Source organism: Geotrypetes seraphini, chromosome 3 (assembly GCF_902459505.1).
Source record: "Geotrypetes seraphini chromosome 3, aGeoSer1.1, whole genome shotgun sequence".
NCBI classification, from domain to species: domain Eukaryota; kingdom Metazoa; phylum Chordata; class Amphibia; order Gymnophiona; family Dermophiidae; genus Geotrypetes; species Geotrypetes seraphini.
In genome coordinates, this window is record NC_047086.1 from 369,000,782 (window position 1) to 369,027,559 (window position 26,778).

A 26,778-nucleotide genomic window follows, 5' to 3' on the forward strand; every position below is an offset into this window, starting at 1 on the left:
ACAGAAATGACCCCACTCATTCCTGCCCCATGTCGCTGTTCCCTCAAAGTGACCCTGGTGGTCTCGTAATCTCTCTTTTGATGACAGGAACAAACTCCACTCATTCCTGTCCTTTGAATTGTTCCAATCCAAATGACTGCCATGAAAGGTTCTGGCAGCCATTTTCCATCGTTTCTGTCCGTGTTGGTCCCAGTTGCAAAATGATTGCGAGGATTTCTTTTGGCAGATTTGCGAGGCTCACAGCCATTTGGATTGGAGCAGCACAAAGGACAGAACCGAGTAGGGTCACTAGATCACCAGGACTTCACTAAGGTGGGAAGGGGGGGGGGGGGTTGATTAATTTTCTTCTGAAATCAAGCTGCTAATTTTGGTCGCAGATTTGGTTTCAGGAGAAACTAAAGATTCTGGGTTTGGTCAGGTTCTGTTGTGCAATTTAAAAAACTGTCCTATTCTTAATTTGGTGCAAGTTTGATGTGTGTTAGAAATTTTAAAGTTTTCTGCTTATTTCTGGTTTTCTTTTAAAAAATGTTTGCATGTGCCATTTCAGTTTACAGAGATGTTAGGCAGAATAGTTCATACTTTGACTACATTTTAAAACTGACCTGATAAATCAGCTGGGTTAGAGACTGAGATGTGCAATACTTGATAAAAATAAACATTAAATGTGTTGCTCACTTGTTAGGAATGTCACGTGAACAAATGCACATTATTTCAACAGGTGATTTCATGATTAGAAGAGTTTATTTTTACTTTATCTTAAACAGAAGCAAACAATCCAAAACTGCAGGCGTGTACACGATGCAGGCAATTTTTATTGTGACAAATAAATTATATCTAAAAATATTTTTACTAAGCAAGGGACCCAACACGGTCCGTGTTTCGGACAACCTTCATCAGGGGTCCATGGTAAAAAAGAAAGGAAAAAATGGTCACAAAAAAAGCTGGAAAGATAAACGTGTATTTCACCAAAAGTCGCAAACTACTATGGGTAATCGCCAAAGTCTTAAAACCATTATGTGCATGTCAATGTAATGATTGTATATCACTTTCTATCAGACAGGTATATTATTTGATGGAAGTGGTAAAAATACAAGGTCATTTTTTTTTGTGATTTTGCTAATTGTCAAGCCATAGTGGCACTTAAATGATTTGTACTAAGTATGAAGTGAAAATATTTTTTCCTTTGTAAAACTGCTCATCATGTGTTTGTTCTTGTTTAAACAACCTATTTTCTGCTAAGACTAGCCCTCTCATGTGCATTTCCCTTTGTATATCTGTGACTAGGAGTCTTAATGTAAATAACGAGTTTCTTGGTCTCTGTCTGCTGAACAGCTCGACAGTGACGATTTTTTGGACAGTTCAGAAGAAATATACTACACTGCAAGATCTAATCTGGTATTTTTCACCTTCTGATTTTCTTTGTAAGCGTTGGCTTTTGTGGTTTTCTTCTTGCTTTACAAACTTTTTAACATTGTTTTACTTTGTCCTTTGCTAGAAGAAATTTTTGTCTGTGCATACTGCATTTAAGTAGCTTATATGTTTGTAGCTGGCTTTGTAGCTATAGATACATAGATGGATACCAAGCATAAGACATTGATTAGGTTATGTGTCTAACTGTGTTTCCATTTGTTGTTTTTTTTAACAAAAGGAAGGCTGTGTAACAAGCAGTTTGATACCTGTTGGTAATTGAAACATGAGAAGTTAGTTAGATGTTGTGATACTTTGGAGTGGCTTTTGCTGAATCATACCCTGTAATTTATTTTGTATTGCTGTTGATACTAATTTTACAAACACACACACGTTTTTATTTATTTTTATCTTGCTGATTTGTCTAACTGTGTAATGACTTAAATTTGGTACACAGATGACTTAAATTTGGTACACAGATTTAAGTAACACTGACTGATGTCAAATTTATTAAAATTTCATGAAGAAATTTAAACACAGGGAGACTGTTAAATGACCACTCACTTTTTTTACAACTTTGGTTATTTCTGTTATAGTATAATCTCGTTATAACGGACTTCAAGGGACCTGGAAAAACAGTCTGTTATATCCAGAGTTAAATTTTTTAAAAAACTTTATTTAGGTCAACTAAAACAACATACAATCAATGAACAACAGTCACTGCACAAGCATATCAGCAACATCAATAACAAAACTCAGCAAAACATTGGTATGGCACGAAATGATTGCAAAACCAGAACACTAAAAGATGTTCTAAAGCATGTTGTACTGTACTGGAAAGAAAAATAATGTCATTTTCTTCTGGGCTGCATTTTGATACTATATCACTGGCACACCACGTGCCTTGTAGGCGGAGCCTGCATGTCCGTTATAGCCAAACAAAACTACAGCTAAAAGTGGCTCTGGGGACCAAATTGGTTGTCTGCTATATCCGAAAGTCCGTTATATGCGAGTCCGCTGTATGCAATGATTTTCTGCATGTTTATAAAGGTGCACGGCCGGGACCAGCGGACCTTGTCCGCTGTAGACGAGGTTCTGTTATAAGCGAGTCCGTTATAACATGATTTTACTGTATCGAGTTTACTATCATTGTTGCAGTGCATATTTTGTGATCCTTGGTAGGCAACTTGAAATAAAAGTGGTCATCAACTAAAGTCTTCTATAATTTGCTGGGATGTGTGCTCTAGACATCAGAACTGTGATATGTATTACCTTTTTAAAGAAGATATCAATAAAGCTTTTGTTCTGCAGAAGGAAGCACTACATTTTAAAATTAAAATGCTTTCTCTTTCCATTGGCAGAGAAGTTAAGTCTTATAGAGGCTATGTATTTGGGAGTACCATAATTGGAGATTTGAGATAGGGAATGAAAACAGTGTTTATAATTGTCTCCTGTGACCAAATCCCATAGATGATTTGTGGTCTAGAGTAGCCTTCTCTTTTAAGCAACTGGAGAGATATCATGAATAGACTCTACTATAATTAGTATGGTGAAGGGTAAACTAAATAGATGCTGATCTTAAGGTTGATGATTTCCACCCTTAGAACATTATGTACTAACCTGTGAAAATATTTGCAATGTATTACGTTTTTGTAAAATTTTAGCTAGGGGTTGTGAATGAGCTCCTGGCTCATCTTCATCCATGAGTAAATTTTGCAAGCAATTTTATGTGTGTTGCTACGACCTGTAACTTTTCATGTTCCTAACTGTGGAGAAAACACTAAAAAAAGTCCATTTAGTATGGCAGCAGTGGTCATAGGAGTCAACTTTTCAAAATGATTGAGAATGTTCAACTCAACAAGCATTCTATAAGAAATCACCTAGTTTCAGGCAGCAGGAATGCCTGTAAATCACTTCATAGAACACTCGCTAGCAGAAAAGCATTCACCTTGTTTTTTGATGGCGTACACTTTCCCAGCAAGTGTGCACATGGGTGAAGATTGAGTGCAGCATACCAATACACATGTAAATTATATTCTATAATGTATGCATGTTCTGGCTAGCATCTAAGCAAGAGCAGTGGTCAGTGAATTGGATGTTTGGGATGGGTTTAAGCAGAGTAGGATGGGGTGTTGTAACAGGGCAAATTTAAATCCTTGGAGTGGCAATACCTGTGTCATCAGTACCAGGGCTGTGGAGTCGGTAGATAAATGTTCCGACTCCGACTCCTCAGTTTTTTGTACTTCAGACTCTGACTCCGACTCCAGGTACCCGAAATTTCCTCCGACTCCGACTCCACAGCACTGGTTAATTTTCAGATCGTTAAAATGGAATGTCAAGTTGAGAGAAATGAGCATTTTCGACACCACCTCCTTTTTGCTTATAATCAAGGTTCTAAGGCTGCAGAAGCTGCTCGCAACATTTGTGCTATGTATATAGTGGGTGCTATAGTTGAAAGAAGCGCTCGTGATTGGTATGCCAAGTTCAAAAATGGAGTCGGTAGATAAATGATCCGACTCCTCAGTTTTTTGTACTTCTGACTCCGACTCCAGGTACCCAAAATTTCCTCCGACTCCACAGCCCTGATCAGTACAGGGACAGTGGGGGTGTTTTTAGACATCATGGAAGGACCCATTCACTGTATTTCTCTGGTTTAGCTGTACTAGCTGTTACAGATGATAATACGTACATGGAGCACTCCAGTGAATTATGTGTGGTGTAGTAGTTAGAGCTACAGCCTCAGCACCCTGAGGTGGTGGGTTAAACCCCGTGCTGCTCCCTGTGACCCTGGGCAAGTCACTTAATCCTCCACTGCCCCAGGTACATTAGATAGATTGTGAGCCCACCGGGACAGATAGGGAAGTACCTGTATGTAAACTGCTTTGAGTGCGGTTGTATAACTACAAAAAGACGGTATACAAGTCCCAAGGCCCCTAATCCCATAAAATAATGCACCAAATTATTAAACAGAACAATATTTGCATCATTCAGGAAATATACACTGATAATTTGACACTTGGTTCCCAGTCAGTCCTAGCTCCCCAATCCAGCATCTTCCTCTTGGCTATGTTAAGAGAGATGTTCAACGGCACTATAACAGAAATCTGTGTTTACTGATAACCATGAGATTGTTTGCCCATCAGTGTTTTTGGTAGGTGGCCAAATGGCCACCAGGTGCCAGATGTGCTACCCTTTAATTTATATTTGGGTTACTAAACATGCTTGGTATATGTATTATCTGTACCTAATGATTACAGCAGCAGGCTCAAATCCAATTGCCAATCCTTGAGATCTTGGACATGTCACTAAAACCCTCTGTTGCCTTTAGGTATAAACTTTCAATGTAAGCCCTCCAGGGACAGGAAAATACCTAGTTTACCTGAATGTAACATATATAGTAGCATAGTAAATTTATTTATTTATTCATTTTTATAGCCCATCCTCCCCAGGAGCCCAGAACAGGTTATAAGGATACATACATAGGGCAGGATTAATTTTTCAAGGGCCCCTAGGCACACAAGTATACTGCACCCCATAGCCCTGCCCCTCCCCATTGCGAGAACTGATGGCAGCCATTCAGGGAGCGGCGCAGGACCAGGCAGCGCGCGCCTGCATGTGTGCCACTCTGCCACTGCCAGAAGATATCAGGAAGAGTTAAAAAGGTATGGGGGGTTCGGCCCTGCCGGAATGAAAAAAAGTTATGGGGTGGAGGGGTGGGGTCCTGCTGGAATTTTAAAAAGGTACAGTATTTGTTGTTTGTCGTCCTTCAGCGGGGCCCCCTGACAAGTTTGAGCCCTAGGCATGTGCCTACTGGGCCTACCCATTAATCCGGCCCTGCACATAAACAAAGTTTTCAGAAACAGAGATAACGTACGTTAGTCAATAACATGCTACAGGATCAAGACACAAAGCTATAAAATCAATAACTTACAACATAGAGAATGTGACTAAGAAACACATGCTTTGCAGATCTAAGAAAATGAAACCATAGAGTCACAAATGGGTATTAACATATCTGGAGTGAACGGTAGAAGAACTGGTTGGCAGGCTCAGGTGTTCCGAGGTAAGGTACGTTGAAACAAGGTCTGTTAAAGTTTGAGACCAGAATTGATCTGGTCCATGAAAAGAAGTGTCCTTACTGCTTTCCGGAAGGGCAGAAGGTTATTAATTGCCCTAATGGCAGGAGGGAGTCGATTCCATAATTTAGGCATGCTATAGGAATATGATCACTTTGGGGATGTCTCCAGGTGGAGGCTGATTGCTGGATGGTTGGAAAGTCTGAGTTCCCATTGTGAATGGAGGGGCCGCCGAAAGTGGTATATTGGGAGATTCCTCGCTACAAAGATGTCATGTCGTGGAAGCATTTAAATGCTAATACTAGTTGTTTGAAGATATTGTGTTGGTATATTGGGAGCCAGTGGACCTAGATCAGTGCTGGGGAGGTACAGTTGAAAGGGCCAAGGTTTTTTTAGGATTCACACTGCAGCATTTTGGACTCTTTGTAGACAGTTCTGCTCTTTGGCCGGTAGACCGGTGTAAAGACCATTGCAATAGTTCAGGTGGGATAGAACAAAGGCATATAACAATGTGGTGAAGTCAGAATCAGTGAAGTAACGATGAATGGGTTTTAGCTGCCCTAAATAGAAGGAGATGTACGATCCATCCAGTGTGTCATAAGTTATACCCATTAAAAAAATACGTGATTAGATTAATTTGTCTCTTCTTTGATATTTCCGGGCCGTAGACTACAAAGTCTGGTGGTGTCATAGGTTCCAAATGCCGTCCAAGCTCACACCAACCTATCCAACCATCCTATTGTTTGCAGGATATGTACAATTGAGAATGGTGTGAGCAAAATCTAAATCCAAAATCTTACCATTAGGCATGTTGTGAAGTAATACAAAACTAAAATCGGTCAGTAGTAGCACTTACTTCCAGTAGTCGCATATCAAATGCATACCTATGAAAAGGTAGCACTGTAAACATTGCAGTAAGCAGTTGAACATCAATACACCCTAGAGCAGGGGTGAGCAAACTTTTTTTTTTTTTTTTTTTTACCAAAATTGTTTAGTGGATTTTTAAGCAAGAATACAACTGAAAACACAATGTAAAATGCAAACGTCAAATACAACCATAAGTCATGAAACCTCTCGTAGACACTTACAATCTAACTATGATAAAAAATCATCCCGCAAAATAAGGAACCATGAACAGTGCTAATGCCCCGCCCCCAAACCAGAGCAACCCACCACCCAAACCACCCCCCAATCGAAGCCCCCCATCCCAACCCCCCCCCCCATCCTAACCCAATTCTCGTCCAGTGTGAAGTGAGGAAGTCTGCCAGATGACATAACCAGACCATACTTTCCGGTAGGGCTTCATGCGCATCCAGCGCATAGCAGTCAATTCACACAGAAGTTGGACAGCACTCAAACGATTAAGTAATTGTCCCTGCTCCGGCAACTTAGCGGATCACCAACAGCCAGCTAAAGCCACCCTCGCTAGGGTTACCACAAAGATGGCCAGACTATGTTCCTGAGGTAAAAACCCCGGGATAGGCGCATTAAGCAGACAGCATTCCATCAGGACCAGGACATGTTTCCCCATAATTTGGACCAGCAACTGCCCTACCATATGCCAGTATTCCTTAACCTTGGGGCAGGTCCAACAAATATGCCAGAAGGAGCCCATCTGTCCACACCCCCTCCAACATTGATCAGAAAAAGCAACCCCACTTGCAAAACACTCTTGTCTTGCAAAACACTCGCAAACTGTTGCACTCGTAAACCGAGATACCACTGTATATGGGTTGAACTTTCCAATGGATTGATCTTTATTCTGCATGGTTATGAGATTAAAGAAGGGCAAATACCATGGATGTATCAGCATGTTATATAACTTTCTGTCTGGTGATAACCACAATGTTCAAAAATAAAGTACTCTTGCATTGCCAAAGTTCATCCATGATGGTACTTTCCTTGGCTAGTTGATCTGCAAGGTCATCTGCCACTCTGAATGATCGATTTTAGGAGACCTTTCACCTTCTTGCAGTAAATAGTCATGTTATCCTGGACCAAGTGATCTAGGGCTAGGATTAGATTTTTATGCATGACTGGGTTCTCTCTTGAATCCAACTGCTGGAGTTACTCTCTAAGCACTACTCAAGAAGATAAAACAACAAAATGCAAATAGCACAGAAATGTTCCACAAAGGAAACAGCAAATTAACAAAATACTGTGGAACAGAAAATCAGATGAACCAGTTTGTAATTTAATACACATCCAGAAAAACCTTAGAAACAATCAACAAAGGGTTTATACAGTCCCATTGGATCCTCCGTCTAGAAAACTCTTTAGAAAAATTCAAGTCTAAACTCAAGACTTTTTTTTTTAAAGATGCTTATAATCTCAAATCTCATCTTTTTCAAATAATTCTCAAATAGCTCATTGAAGTATTTTGGGGGGGGGGACATTTCTTTTGAAGCGAGCCCTACCATAATGTATCTTTCCTCCTTCTACTCGCCTCATTTTTATTTTCAATCTCAATGTATTTATTAACTTACCTATTATCTCCTCCCCCTCATTTCATGTACATCAGTCCGTTGATGTTCCCTTTTTATTTTTTAATTTTAACTCCAGATATATTATATCTTTAATTTTAATTTTTTTTCTTTTAAATTTCATTCTATTGTAAACAGTTGAGATACCTGTTTGATAAATGGTATATCAAAAAATAAAGAAACTTGAAGTGATCCACAGAATGAAAACCAACCAAACATTAGAGGTTTGTATGGGCGTTCTGTTTGTTTGTAGCCTCTTAACTACTTTAATTTTTTGTGACTTTTATATTTAAGACAACCAAAGACTCAATAAGACCCCCGATGAAGGCATTTATATTTTGCTGAAACATGGCCAGTGTTGAATCATTTGTATTTTATACATTATTTGGTTTTCATTATTTTGTATATAATCTCGCTATCTCCTTCTTGCCTGCTCCCGACTTGCTAAGCTATATTGATTGATTAATTTATTTGTAACTTCGCTGTAGATGTACAGTCTCTTGCCATGTAAACCGCTCTGGACTATTCTGGTACTGCGGTATACAAAAATAAAGTTATTATTATTATTATGTGGGTCAGTCTTCAACACACATGCAGCCATTTAAGTTTTTTGTTTTTATATTGTCCCCTTTCCAATTAGGAATCCTCTGTATCTGTCCCATGCCTTTTTGAATTCCATTATAATTTTTGTCTACACCACCTTACTCAGGAGCCATTCCAGGCATCAACCACCCTCTCCTTGAAAAAGTATTTCCTGACATTACTCCTAAGACTTCTACCCCACAACCTCAGTTAATGTATTCTAATTTTACTATTTCCCTGTCCCTGGAAAAGATGCTTGTGGAGGGTGGCCAATGTTATGCCAGTTTTTAAAAAGGGTTCCAGGGGAGATCTGGGGAATTACAGACTGGTAAGCCTGACCTCAGTGCCAGGCAAAATAGTGAAAACAATTATAAAAAAATAAAACTGTGGAGCATGTAGACAAACATGATTTAATGAGACTTAGTTAGCATGGGTTCAGCTGAGGGAGGTCTTGCCTCACCAATTTGCTTGACTTCTTTAAAGTGTGAATAAACATGGATTGTACCTACCAGAACGTGCTTCTCTCTCCACTGATGTATGGCCATCTCTGAAGCAGTTGTACCACTCCTTTATCTGAGGTGCCCATTGCTTCATCCCTGAAGGCCTGTTGAATCTTGCAGATCATTTCCACTTGGGAATCGCCAAGCTTTACACAAAATTTAATGCAGTAGCGTTCAACTTTTTCTGTCATTTTGTGAAAAACAAAAATCAGATGGCGCTCACTAACACTTCCTTATTTATCGGCGATCTGCCGGCAACTGACAGCTTCTGTAGGAGGTAAAAAATTCAAGCATGCGCATTAGGGTTACCTATATATGTGCACCAAACCATGCCTACCTAGCTTTATTTATATATGCAATAAAAATTAAGGTCTGATACTTTTTGAACAGAGACACATGCCTGATGAAATTGAAATTAAGTTAAGGAATACTGCCTCTGGAATTGTCTGTAAATAAAATTGAATTGTTTCTATAGGGTCTCTGTATGCAGTTTTATGTTCATTGGTAAGTGCTTGAAATAATTGAGTTCAGAATGCTTTGTAGTATTATCCAGACTACTTAGGTGAATTTGATGCTGCCATTTGTCGATGAGTGAAACAAGCACAACCCAGACCTGTATGCCTAGTGCCCTCTTCAAAACAAAACAAAACAAAAACTGGTTCTGGCTAAGCCACTCATGTTAGATGCATCTTTGACCTTAATAATTTGGAAGCTTTTCTAGATAGCAAAGAAGCTGAAACATCAGTGACTGATCCTTAGTTGGATAATTTTTGATGGTATGGGTATTACCAAATTTAACCCTCCCCCCCCCCATTTTTTTTTTTTTTTTTACAAAACCACAATTAATCAGTTTTTAGGGCCAGCCAGTGCGCTGCTCTGTCACTCGTAGAGTTTCTATGAGTGTCGGGAGCAGCGCAGAGCAATCAGCGTGCCGTCCAGCACTAAAAAACATTTTTGTGGTTTTTTAAAAGGGGGAAGGGGGTTAATATCTTTAGTATGTTCTTTCATTTTGTTGTTATTGTCATTGCTCCCAATTTCTGTGGATTTATTCAGTGTTTGGGTAGTCTTATAGAAGATTTCAGTGATCTCTCACTGGAATGGATATTTTTTTCTCTGTTATTGCTGTGCCTATATTCTTATTTTGTGTTTGAGGATTTCCCTAAATTTGCTAATTTGAAAACCAAACACCTGTATTTAAAAGATTTTTTTTTATCTATTGCATTATCGCGTGATTGGCAAAGGGGAGGAGGATTTGGATGCAATGTTTCTAATGCTAAATCAGCATTTTACATGCAAAAATAGACTTTTACAGCATTAAGGTATAGGTGTCTGAACTCACGTGCCCTATATATACGTAAGTTTGTCTTGGGGAAGAAAGTTTGCATTGCAGGCACATATTTTATAAACTTATGCACGTTTGTAAAATAATCTGGCAGATTCATGGATGCCTGAGAACCAGGTATAAGTGAATGTGAGAACTTTCCCTGAGATCATTTTTTAAAAAGGGAAAATATGTATGTATTTATGGATTTTGGGGTTTTTTTTAAATATAGGAAACTTATGCATATTCTTTCCACACAAGTTAGTTGGTTATAATACTTTACTTTCCCTATACTTTCAGAAGATTTCTAGGAAAAGCAAATATGAGAAGGGTATGCATGGAAGGCAACACAAAATAAATTTTGAATCTCTGCAGAAAGACTAACGAGGCCAAATTGTAATCCCTGGTCATGGTATCCTTTTCTTCTGTTGTAGCAACACTGGAAAGGGAAAAGAGATGGAAATTGATATACTGCCTTTCTGAGGTTACAATTAAAGTGGTTGGCATACACAGTATTGTATCTGGAGCAACAGAAGATTAAGTGGCTTGGCTAGTCACAAGGAGCTGCAGTGGGAACTGAACCAGTTCTCCTGGTTCTCAGGCCACTGTAATAATCATTAGGCTATTCCTCCACTCCATATTGCAGCAGTTTCTGAATGTAAATGTCATGGTAAGGTGTTCCAAAAGGAAGGGGTATCAATAAAAAAACACAAATCCTGGTTGATTCCCTACTTCCCTGTGCAGAAGTTGATATTACTAAGTATTGTATTGTTCCCCAAATATTGTAATTTTAAAATGTTCATCGCTTAGAAAAATTTTATTAAACTTGAAACTTGATGATCATTGAGAGAATAAAAATAACATGCAAGGATGTAGGAAATGGAGACGGGCTAAATAGATAAGTGTATTCTCATGTGTTAATGTCAGTATCTTATATTTAATAATGTGTTCAAGTTGTAACCAGTAGGATGGCCATAAGACTGGTAAAAATTCAGCCTTATAAGGACATAAGTCTGAATATGTTCTACATCATGTAGATAAGGTATGGTTAAAATTTGTACTAGTTTGGGACAAATTTAGAGGCTTACAATAGCCTCATAATGTGGCCAGCTATTCATAACAGTGTGGTAATGTGGTTAGAAACTGTTACTTAATATTGGTTGGATACTAAATAGCTAATCTTTGAAGCTTGTTATTATTGGCAACAGCAGTTTTATTGTTATTTAAATAATAACTTAGTTCTAGTACTGCTGCAAAGCAGAAAGTTAGTTTAGTGATAAATAGGCAGTTGAAAACTGAGTTGATAACAGTTTAGGATAATAAGAATAATATCAAAGATTAGAAGCAGTGCTTGAAGTATGGCTACTAGGGAAGGGCACTGATGAGTTGTCCAATTTACATCTTCCAACCAACGGGAGATGTTCTTCAATTGATGATATTGCACACTGACAAAAAGGCTGCTTTAAAAGAGGCAGCTCATCTGGCCATGTTCAAGGTCTTGGAAATTTGGCAGCATGCAAGAATACCACATCAATGTATAGACTCAGGGATTCGCATATTGTTGAAACTTTGAATATGAGAAGCTAAAAAAGAATGAGCACAGATGCAACAATTGTGATCCGGTTTATCAAGAAGCCTTCAAAGAATATCTTATCCATCTTTTTGATGTTGCTACCAGTGATACATTAGTCACAATGAAAATCAAAGAAGACAGTCAATTTCTGTTTTCTAATCATGCAGATGCAAAATGTTTCATCATGTAGCATGGCCGGTATTGACATTGTACTTGTAAAGAAGGAGAATAGAAATAGAGCAGAAGAAGAAAGATTTAGTAAGTTTTCAGCCAAAGTAGAGGCAGAAAATGTAATTGGCAGTAATTCTACATAGCCAACTGCTACTTTTCTTCCTCAAACTAGTAGATTTTCTAATTCGAAGAATATTGCTGAAGTTGACTCTTGACAGTTGTTCAGATTCAGATGTTGATTTTTAAATCAGCAGAAACCATTGATCCAGTTCTTGGTCAGAACAGACAAAGGTGAACATCCTTGCACATTTTGAAGTTGCCAGAGCATTAGTTTGTGATAATTTGCCAGACGGATGTCACATTTGTCATTGGTGCTGTTGCTACAGCACTTGGCCTTGATGTAAATCAAATGACATGATCACAAAGCTCATCCTGTTTATGGTGCAAGAACCGTGCGTGAGAAGGCAGCCACACTGAAGGATGAATTCCTTGATGAAATAGCAAAAACTCCATTACTGCTGCATTGGGATGGAAACCCCCTCCTGGATATTACTAGAAGTAAAGAAATTGTTGATGGAATTGTGGTACTTGTCACTGGCAAAAGAGAAGCGAGGTTATTCTGAATTTCAAAAATTGGCTGTGGAACTGGTACGCAACAGGCTGAAACTTGTCTCACAGTACTGGATGAATGGAGTGTTTGGAGACATGTCCGGGAACTAGAGGTTGATGCCACTGCAAGTAATGCAGACCTGAAAATTGGTAAATGCACTTGCCTGTCGACATCATATGATGGAACTAGTATTTGGAAGTGTCTTCACCCAACTGTTTGGAGTTAGTGGATGACCAGATGCTGCAGTGTTCAAAAGATTTCAGCAAAATCAGCCATACATAGACCAAGATTCCTATGAGGATGCTGTGAACGATATGATATGGAGACGCATTAGTCCTTCAGAAAGAACTTGCAGCTTTCTGCAGAACAGCCTTGAATGCATCACATCCAGGGGAAGAGTACAAGGAGCTTCTTGAGCTCTGTTTAATTTTCATTAGCAGCTTCCCGAATGCAGATAAAACAAATGCACAGTTGAAGATATTTCTGTTCCAGCAGCAGTTTTATCTTACTGCCAAAGAAAGGCAGGGCATCAATGAACTGGTTCTCTTTGTTAGCCTCATCTTCTTCCACTACTGACATGAAGCATCTCTTCCTGTAAAAGCACCACTCAACGACTTGCTTCTGCTTTCAGAACTCCAGAAATATCTGAACAAGGCTGTTGCCAAGGCTGCGTCAACAACATTCACCAGACATCTGTGATACTTGTCAGAAATTTTGGCTGATCTGGCCTTTTTTTTTTTTTTATAACAGACTAAGCTATGAAATAAAGTCCAGATGTCTTGACTGCCCTCCTGAGTCTCTTGGTTCCATCGACCTGGTATCATAGAACAGTATTCTTTAATATAGTGTTGAAAGCACCCAGTTTGGGAGCACTTCTACACTGCAGAATCTTTTCAGAGGGGGATCTGCCTTGTGAAAGCCTGGTCGGGGTGAAACATGAATTCATGTTAGCATTCAAAACCCCCCCCCCCCAATATGGCTTTAAAGATAAGTGCTAGAAAATCTTTTGATTATACCATAAGGAGTATATTTTGAGGAATAATTTTCAAGAATTTAAAAATATTTATATTTTTAAAAAAAATGATATTTAAAAGTATGGACTGATGAAGAAGTGATGTTCATGCATCATGCTATGCTGAACAGTATTCCATGTATTCTTCTGATGGGCCAAAATCACTAAAATGTACTTTTTGAGTGTGGTGTATGCACAGTTTTGTTTGGTTGATCATGGTATTTACACAAATGGACAAGAAAAGGTTCAAGAATTTCTGATTAAAGATCTTGCAAACTGGAGAGATGATCCAATCTACCAGTATTTGAAGCAGTCAGCATCAATGACAGTAATCAATGACTCCGCTGAAAGAGCAATTGCCTTAATGCAGCAGTATAATTCAGGTCTTACAAAGAATGAGGAGCAGAAGCAGCTCCTGTTTCGCCTTGTTGCTCAGCCTATAAACTTGCTCCAAAGTCACACTGATGTATACTGACTGAATATAGGACAACCATTCAGCATTCACATATAACATAGTTACTGTGGAATAATGACAGTTACTGGTTATCACTGAATATTGAATAATGCAATCATTAGGCCAACAAGCTTATTTTCAGCTGTAAGTAACACATTATGTCAGTGTCTCGCAAATTTTTTTGAGCCGGGCCACACTAAACCTAGTGTCCCTGGCTCGAGACACCCGAAAGTTCGCTGGCATCGGCTCATGCACAAAGGCCCTTCAAACAGGCCTTGTGCTGAGAGGAGAGAAGGGCCGGCAGAGAGAAGAGGTGCCAGTGTTGGGAGATTGCTTACAGGTCATGCCTCTCTTTGCGAGAGGCATGTCCTTTAGACAGTCATCTGGCGCCGGCATCTCTCCTCTTCCTCAGTGTACCGCAGCACACAGTTTGCGATACACTGCATAATGTATTTAAACTTTTTTTCATGTGCATTTGCTCACAATTCATGTTTAGATAGAAAATTAATATAAATTCTGTACTTGCATTTTATGTATTAAATTAAGTCATTGAGTGACCTCTAAATGTTTACCAATAGATTTATAATTTGATACAATTAATAGTAGCCAGGCATAGAACAAAAATAGACTTGTGGAGATCATGTCCCATGAACTTGATATATATATATATTTTTTTTGGACCATCCTAGTAACCAGTGTAATTGTTTAAGCAGTGGAGTGATTGTCTCTACAACATTCTCTACACAGCACACAAGCAGCTGTGTTCTGCAATGTCTGTGAGTGTTTAAGGTTCGATATAAAAATACCTGCATATACTGCATTGCAGTAATTCAACTGAGAAACTACAAAAGCATAGTACAGTGTATCCTGATTTTAACACATTGGAGATCTGTTCAGAGAAAGTAAGTTGTGAATCAAGAATAACACTTAGGGCTCCTTTTACTAAGCTGCGATAGCGTTTTTAGCGCGTGCAGAATTTTAGTGCACGTTAAACCCACGCTATGTGGCTAGAACTAATGCCAGCTCAATGCTGGTGTTAGGTCTAGCGCATGCGGCAATTCTGCACGCGTTGAGCGCGCATTAAAACCGCTATCGTAGCTTAGTAAAAGGAGCCCTAAGTTTTCCAAGGATTAGCAAACATAATATTTTCACATATGGGTGATGTCATCCTTTACTGGCTTTATAAGGCAAATGGGTCAAGCTCTTCCCATTAAAATGGAGATGGAGGAAGAACTTCACTGAGCTTTTACATATAGCAAGGATGTCAAATGTCGGTCCTCGAGGACCGCAATCCAGTCAGGTTTTCAGGATTTCCCCAATGAATATGCATGAAATCTATTTGCATGCACTTCTTTCATTATATGCTAATAGATCTCATGCATATTCATTGGGAAAATCCTGAAAACCCGACTGGATTGTGGCCCTCGAGGACCAACATTTGACACACCTGACTTAGAGCATGATAGATACCCTATTTAAGAACTGGGAGACCCTTCTGTCAGTCCAGGTAGCTGTTAAAAAAAATTGACACAATGTACAGAATATAAAAGTGTGTAGCGTTTGAGAGAACACAACTTCAACTTCACTCTGTAGTTGTGGAATTTGCTCTAAAACTCTCACACAGTTCAAGGTTTTATGCTTCTGCTCCTCTAGGAAGTGAAGCCAGAACACTAGATGCTTTTGATAAATGCATTTTTCACTCATCCTTACTCATAAATAGAATTATGGACTACCAGTTCTTTTTAAGAATCTTTGCTTAAACAACTGTCAGAGTATGAGGCATTCCTCCCTCAAGAGAAACTTAAAAAATCACAACTCTTATCCAAGAACTTGTTCACTATGAGAAAGTTCCTAGTTAGAGGAAAAATTGATGCATTTAATATTTCTTCTAGAACATCAGCAGTAGCAATTGCTATGTGCCATTTATCTTGACTCGGAGTCTTTGATCTGGAAACCAGTCCAGAAACTCCTTTCAGATGTTCCTTGCAAGGGTAATGATCTATTTGGAGGCAAGGTTGAAGAATTGGCTAATAAAATTAAAAATTAACCAGACAGACAGCATGTCAACTTTTTCTATGCTTCAAATGTCTGTTGTCGTCTTCTTCTAGAAGATACTCTGCTCTGTCAAGACATTCATATTACTACAACACAAAACATTGTTATAGTCGGCCATATTCATCATCCTGTAGGTCTTCTGGTTAGCGTTCCCATGCAAAAGACACACTAGTTTTAACCTCATTCTCAGTCCAAACAGCAGTCATCCTTTTGGCTCTTTTCTAGAGATCATTGCAAATGTTGGACTCTCATCACAACAGATCTGTGGGTGCTTCAAATTGTTAATAGGGCTATGCCCTGTGTCTGATTTAAAGTCTCCAAATCACCCACCAAAAGTCTCTTTTCAACTCTCTCCAAAAGACACTCCTTTACTAGGAACTTTTGGGCGTTCTCCAGGTAAACACAATAGAACTTGTTCCTCTGCAGGAGAGAGGTTGGGAGTTCTACTCCAAGTATTTCTGATCCCAAAAAGGACTGGAGGCCTTTGACCCTTTCTAGACCTCTGAGGTGTAAACAGATTTTTGCTGAAGAAATTTCATGTGGTCTCTCTGGAATCCTCCTTCCCCTACTAGAAAAAGGAGATTGGGTTTGGTCTCTAGATCTCAAAGAAACCTACACTCACATATCCATCCTACTTGCTCACAGGAAGTATCTTCACTTCCACATATATTTCCGACACTTCCAGTACATTTGAACTAGCCTCTGCGCCTCCTGCTTCACAAAATACTAGCAGTAATTGTGGCAACCCTTCGCTCATGGGGGTGTCATGTATTTCCCTACTTAGATGACTAGTTGATCAAGGCTTCATCATCACAGGCTACTCAGCATATCATAACTTCAACAGTCTGTCTCATCAAACCTCTACTGTTTGCCTTCAGTTACCAAAAGTCACATCTACAGCCGTCTCAAACCTTGGAATTCATATGAGCACTCTTGAACACCAGTTAAGGTTGTGCTTTTCTCCATGAGCAGAGGATCAACAATCTCATTTACTTGTGTCAAACACCCTCAAGTGCACTTCCTCATGCCATCTGTTTGGTATCAACTGTTCATGTGACCCTATTTGCATGCCTTCACTTCAGAATTCCATAGTGGGCCTTATTTACATAATGTTCCAGTTCCACTGGATTCCTCTCTAGTTCAAATCACCCCCAGATCTATGGCACTCTCTCCAGTGGTGTATGGTAGCACAAAATCTTGCTCAGGGTCTTCCTTTCCAGCCTCCACCCCGCCTAAAGCATCTAACCACAGATGCTTCGATGCTAGGCTGGGGAGCTCATCTAATCAGTCTCCACACTCGGGGAGTGATGTCTCAACCATGAACAGAACCTCCTTATCAAACTTCTAGAACTGCGAGTGATAGGGAACACTCTCAAAATATTACAGGACTCTGCCTCCTTCAACAGGTAATACTCGTCCGTATTAACAACCAGGTCATCATATTCTCTCTGAACAAACGAGAAGGCATGGGAATGTTTTCCCTTTGTCTGGAGGCAGTTGAGATTTGGAACTGGGGATACTTAGGGTAGTTTACTTGATGAGAAAGCATAATGTATTGGCAGACAAATTAAGCTGACTTTTTCAGTCTCACGAATGGTCTCTCAGCACAACAGTCTTTCATCCAATTTTCTCTCTTCGGGGAACACTGGATATAGAACTCTTCACGTCCCCTTAGAACAGGGGTGAGAACTCCGGTCCTTGAGGGCTGGAATCCAGTCAGGATTTCAGGATTTCCCCAATGAATATGCATGAGATCTATGTGCATGCACTGCTTTCATTGCATATTCATTGGGGAAATCCTGAAAACCCAACTGGATTCTGGCCCTGAGGACCGGAGTTACCCACCCCTGCCTTAGAATGACAAACTTCCATAATTCTGTTCCAGACTCTTTGCCTACAATCACATTGCATTGGAAGTCTTTCTAATTCACTAAGGGAACAAACTCTTCTAAGCATTTGTTCCAATCTTTGTTCTAGGGGAAAATCTACTCAAACTTTGTAGGATTGGGGCACCATTATTTTAATAGTGCCTCTCTGCCCATGCCAGGATTAGTTTCCAATCCTCCTAGAAATCTCAACCAAAAAACAGTAGAAATTGCAACTATTTCCAACACTACTCACTCAGAATGAGGAATCTTACCTTCAATCCAAACCCTACTCATTAGCACTAACAGCATGGTTTCTTTTATCAAACAGGTAAATGGCTTTTGCCTCTCAGCTACTGTCATTGAAGTGTCTTGGAAATCTTCCACTCAGCGTTATCTTCACTTTAAGTGGACACTCTTCTCTTCCTGGTGTGAATTACATTCTCTGGAACCCATCTCATGTCCACTTCCATCCATCCTCACCTACCTTCTCTACCTCTCTAATTCTGTCTAAAAAAACAATTCGGTTAGAGTACATCTCAGTGCTATCAGTGCATTTCATCCCTGCCTTGACAACCAAACTCACTCAGTAGCCTTTTTAATAAAAGGCCTATTCCGTACAAAATCACTGCCAAGCCTCCTCCTGTGGCTTGAGTTCTTAACGTGATTCTTTCTGCTCTTATGAAAGCTTCTTTTAAGTTGCTTACATCTCTCAAAATGTGAGTGAAGTACTTGTATTGGATTATCCCTATACAAGGTTCTATCACGATAGGGTAGTCCTTGAAACACATCCGAAATTTCTTCCTAAAGTAGTTTCAGAATTCTCCCTCAACCAGTCCATCGTTTTGCCTGTTTTTCTTTCTAAAGCCACCGTCCCATCCTGAAGAAGCAGCCTTTCACACTTCAGACTGAAAGTGTGCTCTAGTGTACCTGGACTGCACTAAACTGCTTAGAGTCCTCCCAGCTCTTTGTCGCCTTTGATCCTAATAGGCTAGGAGTTGCTGTTTCCAAAAGAAACATGTCCACTTGGTTAGCAGACTGTATCTCTTTTGTGTGTATGCAGGCGGTGCTGAAGCTGCAAGACCAGGTAATAGCCTCAGTAGCTCATTTTCACACTGCATCTGTTGAAGAAATCTGCAAAGCAGCTACTCGGTCCTCAATTCATACGTTTGCTTCTCATTACTTAGAACACAACTCTAGAAGAGAGAGTTGGTTTGGGCAAGCAGTTCTGCACAATCTGTTCTCTATTTAAAGCCAAATTTCCCTGTATATTAAATGTTAAACATCTTCCATAAACATGATCCTGGCAACTTGTAAGTATTATGCCACATGTGAGAATATTATGTCTGTTTGCCTCGGAGAATGTAGAGATACTTATCTGTAGCAGGTGTTCTCCAAGGACAACAAGCCTTTATTCTCAAAGCCCACCCTTCTCACCTAATTGCCTTTTATCTTTGTTACTGAACTGATGAATCCTGCAAGCTGACATCTGAAGAAAAGGCACCAACACATACGGTATGGCCACTACCTAAAGATTTAAAGTGACAGTGCACTTTTCTGTGTCTACTGAGTTCTGTGGATGAATAACAAAAGGAAAGAACTGCAGAGATGATGTACAAAGCACCAGGCTACTTTATTAAAATTAATAAAATATGGTGATCTCAGTGTACATCGTCTCTGCGGTTCTTTCCTTTTGTTATTCATCGGTTGACTTGTTTACTGCAGACTAGTTGGATTATTTCTGGGTTCTGTGGATGACATTACTCACATGTGAGAATATATGTTCAATGTAGAGAAATGTAAAGTCTTGCACGTAGGAAACAGAAACCCGAGGTACAGCTACACGATGGGAGGGCAGTTATTGAGTGAGAGTACCCAAAAAAGAGACTTGGGAGGTAATAGTGGACAAGACAATGAAGCCGTCGGCACAATGCGCAGCGGCCTCTAAGAAAGCAAATAGAATGCTAGGTATAATCAAGAAGGGTATTGCAACCAGAACGAAAGAAGTTATCCTGCCTTGTATCGGGTGATGGTGCGCCCGCATCTGGAGTACTGCATCCAATATTGGTCGCCGTACCTAAACAAGGATATGGCGATTCTCAAGAGGGTTCAGAAGAGAGCGACACGTTTGATAAAAGGTATGGAAAACCTTTCATACGCTGAAAGACTGGAGAAACTGGGGCTCTTTTCCCTGGAGAAGCAGAGACTTACTTAGAGGAGATATGATAAAGACTTACAAGATCATGAAGGGCATAGAGAAAGTGGAGAGGGACAGATTCTTCAAACTTTCGAAAACTACAAGAACGAGAGGGCATTCGGAAAAATTAAAAGGGGACAGATTCAGAACCAATGCTAGGAAGTTCTTCACCCAACGGGTGGTGGACACTGGAATGCGCTTCCAGAGGGCTTGATAGGACAGGGTACAATATTGGAGTTCAAGAAGGGTTTGGACAATTTTCTGAAGGAAAAGGGGATAGAAGGGTATAGATATAGGGTTAAATATAGGTTTTTGGACCTGATGGGCCGCCGTATGAGCGGACTGATGGGCATGATGGACCTCTGGTCTGACACAGCAGAGGCACTGCTTATGTTCTTATGCCTGCCGTACTCGGAAAACACCTGCTACAGGTAAGTATCTTTGCTATAACTGAATGATGGAATAGCTTTACCAAACTGAATGGGTACTAAATACTGTATGATGGTGCAATATGGCCTGTAATCCAATAGGGTATGCCCATGGTCTTGATTCAGAACTAGGTGATTGTCATGTAGCCATGCAGCAACTGCATCTGGACCCATCTGAAGAAGGTGAAGTCCAAATAGTTGATAGTAGTATAATATACTAAATGGATAATGTCTGCGTATTAGAAGACAGTTATGCCAGATGTTTGCATCAGAAGAGTTCAAGGACTAAGGAAAAGGATGAATAAAATTGGAGAGAGAGTTCAGCCCTGTGGACCCCACAGATTAAAGGATGTTGGCAAGATGTGTACTGTTGGATATGCTCACTTTAAACCTGATTCTGAAGGAAAGAGGTGAACCAATATGGTACTATATCAGTCACGCCAAGCGTTGAAAGTTGCCATAATAAGAGCATATGATGAACTAAATCAAACAATGCTAAGAAATCTAAAGATAAAACCAGGGCGATGAACCCTTTGTCTTAAGTTGCTATGAATTTCAACTGGGTGGCAAGGCCTGTCTGTGCTAAACCAGCTTTAAAGATGGATTGCTGAGAATGTAATACTCATATATTCATGGAGTCTATATGCAGTTATAATTGTGAGAATACAATACTCGAGCACTTTACTCAAAAATGACAAATTGGAAATTGGTTGATAGAATGGTGGGATCATGACTAGGTTTTTAAAGAATTGGACAAAAAGCAGCTGTTTTTATTAGTGTTATAAAAGTTCCTAAAGAAAGACTGGCTGTGACAATCATGTGCATAAATTTAAGAAGGCCTAGTGATAGAATTTTAAACAAACTAGAGGGCGTAGGATCAAGGCTAAATGTGGTGAGATTAAATTTCATTAGAACTTTTTGTAAAGATTTCTGAGAGGGGAGATTGAAAGCATTCCATGGAGATATCAGAGTTTTGGATGAAATAGATTAAATTATTTTTAATATGTGAAAAGTCTTTATTTATAGAATTTATATACTACTTATAGCCTAAGTGGTTTACATTCAGGTACTCAAGCATTTTTTCCTGTCTGTCCTGGTGGGTTCACAGTTTACCTAAAGTACTGTCTATACCCCTGGGAGTATATGGGGGATTAGGTGATTTACCCAGGGTCACAAGGAGCAGCATGGAATTTGAACCCACAACCTCAGGGTACTGATGCTGTAGCTCTAACTACTGGCCCATATGCTCCACAAAACCACTTCAACAGCCAGTATGAAGAATTGTTGCCACCTTGAATACTAATGCTAGTGAAAAGTGATGGCAAGGAGGAACAAGAACATAATATCAAGTAGTCTTTTGGTGGCTGTAGATTGGTTCAAAACAGTTCATAGACAACGGCGCGAAAGACAAAGGCGCGCCCAAACAATTGAGCGTAGCGCGGAGGTGCGCGCTGCTCAAACTTACTGTTTTTAGGGGCTCCGACGGGGGGTTTTGTTGGGGAACCCCCCCCACTTTACTTAATAGACATCGCGCCGGCGTTATGGGGGGTTTGGGGGGTTTGTAACCCTCCACATTTTACTGTAAACTTAACTTTTTCCCCCGTCGGAGCCCTAAAAACAGTAAGTTTGAGCGGCGCGCGCCTCCGCGCTGCGCTCAATTGTCTGGGCGCGCCTTTGTCCTGGCGCGCTTTTGACCTGACACCGTTCAAAACAAATAGAATGAAATTGAATTATAGAAAATCAGTTATATGGATAAACAGGAGTTGTATCCATAGTGTCAGGTTAGTCTTGAGGGTCACCTGATATCATTTACCCAGGTATGGAATCTAGGAGGTGTACTTGGATTCACAATTGGCATTCAAGAATCAACTCTCTGCAGTGGGGTCTCTACACATAGGTCATCTGAGGTCAGATTTATTGCCAAAGAATTTACAACAGATGTAATTTTACCATTGTCACCATTTTTATATTGTTTGTTGAACCAAGTCTATTCAAAATGGTTTACAGGCATTTATTCTGTTGAGACTGGAATATTGTAATGCAATTTATCTAGGCTTACCACACCAGACCTGCCGATTCCAATTGGCTCAAAATACAGCAGTGAGATAATTAGAAGTTTTTTGTGGGCAATATGTCACCTTATATTGGAGTTGTTGCATTGGCTACCAGTGATAATAGCATTAGCTAAGTATAATAAGTGAAAAGGCACTCTTATCCCCCATTCTAAACTTTTCATCTAACTTTATTCTCTCAAGTTTCACCATCTGTTCTACATGACATATTTTCTTCCAGCCACTTTAACTGTCTTGGATCCTCCCTACAATTTTTCCTACTTATTCTACTACTAACTGCACCTTTTTCTCAAATTACTATTCTGCTACTTCCTGTGTCATCTTTCAGAGATTACCTCCAGATATGTTTTAGACATTAAACATAATTACACAATGGGCCAGATTCTATAAATGGCACCTAGAGATGCCTACATTGTAGGCACCACTCGTTGCAGTTGTCACAACCACTAGGTGCCGTTTATAGAATCACACCTAATGGCACCTAAGTGGACATAGACATCGCTAGGCATCCTAAAGGCACATACTGCTACATTAGGCCAGGTTTAAGCTGGACTAATTCACTGGCGCCCATCTCAGACACCTAGCAATGCCTTACTCAATCAGGCTTATTCTCTGCCCCCCAAACCACGCCTACATCAGAAGGCACCTCGTGGAATTCCATGCCTAATTTTTAATTACTCATCTTCAATGGTATGGTTAATTACCATGCCATTTAAGCTAATTGATTTAATTTAGATTAGGCACGGCTATTAGTTAGGCGTTGCTAGGTGGCCTCAGTGACAGCGCCTAGCAGCGCCTTACTAGGGCACCATTTATAGAATCAGGCCTAATGTGCTGTAACATGACTTTAGCTCTAGCCAGTTGGAAAAGTGTGAAACAAAAAGTGATGATGACAATATAAATAAAAGCTCTATGAACTTCAGTTTTAAAATGTATACCTGACAGTTTGAGTTGTTTGGGTAATATGTTAGTTTGTGTTGTCTGTGTGTTGTTTTTATTCATTCTTTTTAGATGACTAATAGAAAGACATTTTTTGTACTTTCAGGATCTGCAGCTAGAATATGGACAGGGATCTCAGAGTGATTATTTCCTAGGTACTAACAAGTAAGTATACTTTAAAAAAAAAAACCTAAACCACCTTTATTATTGTTTGTTTAAAAATGTCTGATTTTATTACTTTACCTAAATTTAGAGCCCAAAGATTGCATATTCAAATATTATAATCCTGAAATGGTTTATTTGAAAGGGGCTAAATAAAGAGCATAAATAGGCTGGAGGACAGGGATCAAACCTGTTAAGTGTCAGTCTATTTCAGATGAGGAGAAAGGATGCCATTGACCACTGCTTTATCCTTTGGGCATAAACCACTTGACCTGGACAGTATCACCTATTTCTTTAGCACTCTCCAGACCAGTAGAGGTTAACTTTACGAATGGGTATATATCTAATCATGACCAGCAGGTGGAGACTGAAAACAAAACTTTGGGACAGTATATCCTAGCCCCTCCTCTCTATTTCCCTCAGTCTTCTTTCAGTCTCCAGCAGGTGTTGAGTGATCTGTACCCATCTCCCTTGGTAGGGCTGTTGGAATTTGTTTAAGGGGTTTATTGTCCCTGTTTTTAGCCGGACGGAGCTTGGACGGACTCTGTTTGGGGGTTCGTCCGACCTCGGGGGTGTCAAACCCGGCGGGTCACGAGCGGGGTCCCTCCCCCCACTTCCTCCACCTCCCCACATTTTTTTAGAGGAGCCTCAGCAATAAGCCTTGCCCCCTAAATCAAGCAAGACTATTGCTTTGAGAGCCTGTGGAGTCTGTTCTGTAAAAAAAAAAAAAAAAAAAAAAAATCCTGAGGTAGTGCTGGTCTGGAGGGTTGTATCCCTTTAAGAAAACTGTATTTTACTGTATTTTTTCAACTAACCGGCACTTTTTTACAGCTAGGTCGCGTATGGAGCAATGAGCACTTCTAAAGGGAAAAAGTGCTCATTGTGCTCCAGACGCGAGGCACTCGCGGCCGGCCTGTGCAAGCGGTGTTCAGGCCGGTGCGGTGGAGGAGCTCCGTCGGCAGCGGCTGCAGGCGCCCAGAGCTCCCCGCCGATGGTGCCTCGCGAGTCGGCAGGGAACGGAGGAGAAGCCCGGTCTTCTCCGTCCGCCCACGGAGGGATTCCCCGAGCCGCCGACGGTCGGGTTTTTGAGGATTCCCTCTCAGCTGATATTTTGACAGCTGATGCCGGCTTGCCTGTTTTAGCGGCTGAGACTTTTCAGGTCTCTCAGCCGCTGCAGGCTGTGGAGGGAGCTGTTTTGGCGGGAAAGACGCCATCTTCTCTGTCTGGCCCCTCCATTTTGTCTTCCACCTCAGGTGACCTTCCCCCTGTTTTGACTATGCAGGGGCAAGGTTCTGCTGGGTCCCCTGCTGTGGCAGGGAGTCCCTTGGGACCCTCGGGGGGGTTTTCTCCTGAATTTTTCTTTTCTTTATGCAGAGCCTATTTTCAGGCGGCTGGGGGTCCCGGTTGCGCCCAGGGGGTCTCGGGGGGTGGTTTTTCCTCCGCGCTTCCTGCGGCTTTGCCTCTTTCGTCTGGCGTGACGTCCCCTCCGCCGCCTCCCTTGTCCAAGCGTCCGCGGGTGTCGTGGGACGAGAATTTGTGGTCGGAGGAACGGGTCGGTCTGGAGGAGGACCTGGACCCTTCTGAGGAATTCCAGGACTCTCTGGAGGGGACGGAAGCTGGCGGCGGGTTGTCGGATTTCCCGTTCTCCAGTGACGAGGCGTCTGTGGTGCGTCTTTTTCAGAAAGATGAGTTGCCTGACCTTATTCAACAGGTTTCTTCGGTTTTGCGTTTTGAGGACGCGCCGCCGGAGACTCCGCGTGTGGGGGACCCCCTGTTGCGGGGGATCCGTACCGTTTCCCGCTCTTTTCCTATGCATCAGGATATTCGGGATATTATCCTGGAGCAGTGGAAAACGCCGGAGACGCCGTTTCGGCTGGCGCGCAGCATGGCTCGCCTGTATCCCATTCCTGAAGGGGATCGGGCTACGTTAGCTTCGCCGGTCGTGGATGCGGTGGTCTCGGCAATTTCCAAGCGGCATACCGTGCCTGTTGAGGGCGGTTCTGCCTTGCGAGATCCTGAGGAGCGCAAATTGGAGGGCCTCCTTAAGCAAAATTTTCAGGTCTCTGGCTTTGGGGTCCAGGCGGCTATTTGTGGGGGACTGGTCGCTCGCGCCGTGTTTCGGTGGGCGGAGCGGGTCTTGGATCGAGAGTCTGACGACTGGTCTCTGGTGGATCAGGAGGTTGCGAAGATTGAGATGGCGGCCTCATTCCTCTCGGATGCTCTCTATGACTTGGTGCGGATCTCGGCTAAGTCTATGGCTTTTGGCGTGGCCGCAAGGCGTGTGTTGTGGCTGCGCGCTTGGGCGGCGGATGCTGCGTCCAAAGCTAAGCTTACTAAATTTCCCTTTCGGGGGTCGTTTTTGTTTGGAGAGGATTTGGATAAGTTGATTCAGACTCTGTCGGACTCGAAAGTTCCCCGTCTGCCGGAGGACCGTGCCCGCCCGGCGTCTCGGGGGGGTGCGGCCCGGGGGCGTTTGCGGGATTTTCGCAAGTATCGCCCTGGGCGTGGGGCTGCTTCTTTCCAGTCTCCGGGATTTTCCCGGGGTCGGTTCTTCCAGCGTATGCAGCCCTTTCGGGGGGCCCGTCGGGGGGCAGGGAATCCCTCCGCCGGTTCCCCCGCTTCCCGTCCTGCACAATGACGCCTTGCCGGCGCCCCCTTTGGTTCCGGTGGGGGCCCGGCTGCGCGAATTTTTCCCCAAATGGGCCGAGATCACGTCCGATCAGTGGGTCCTGGAGGTGGTGCGGGACGGTTATGCCCTGGAGTTCGCCCGCTCTCTACCGGATTTTTTCCTCGCTTCTCCATGTCAGACTCCGGGGAAGACGCAGGCTTTTCGCCAGACCCTTCAGCGCTTGCTAGATCTCAGGGCAGTTG

General features: G+C 41.4%; 1 protein-coding gene across 8 annotated transcripts in view; it reads left to right on the forward strand.

The window, feature by feature from the left end:
* MAP4K3 (mitogen-activated protein kinase kinase kinase kinase 3) overlaps positions 1–26,778 on the forward strand; it is a 294,708-nt gene that overhangs the window by 171,325 nt on the left and 96,605 nt on the right. For 5 of the 8 annotated variants that reach the window (XM_033936081.1, XM_033936076.1, XM_033936077.1 and 2 more), the window contains 2 exons: positions 1,333–1,395; positions 23,852–23,910. In XM_033936081.1, coding sequence (XP_033791972.1) covers positions 1,333–1,395; positions 23,852–23,910 — 122 coding nt within the window. The remainder of the gene's footprint in view (positions 1–1,332; positions 1,396–23,851; positions 23,911–26,778) is intronic. The other 3 variants (XM_033936082.1, XM_033936078.1, XM_033936080.1) reach the window with 1 other exon arrangement.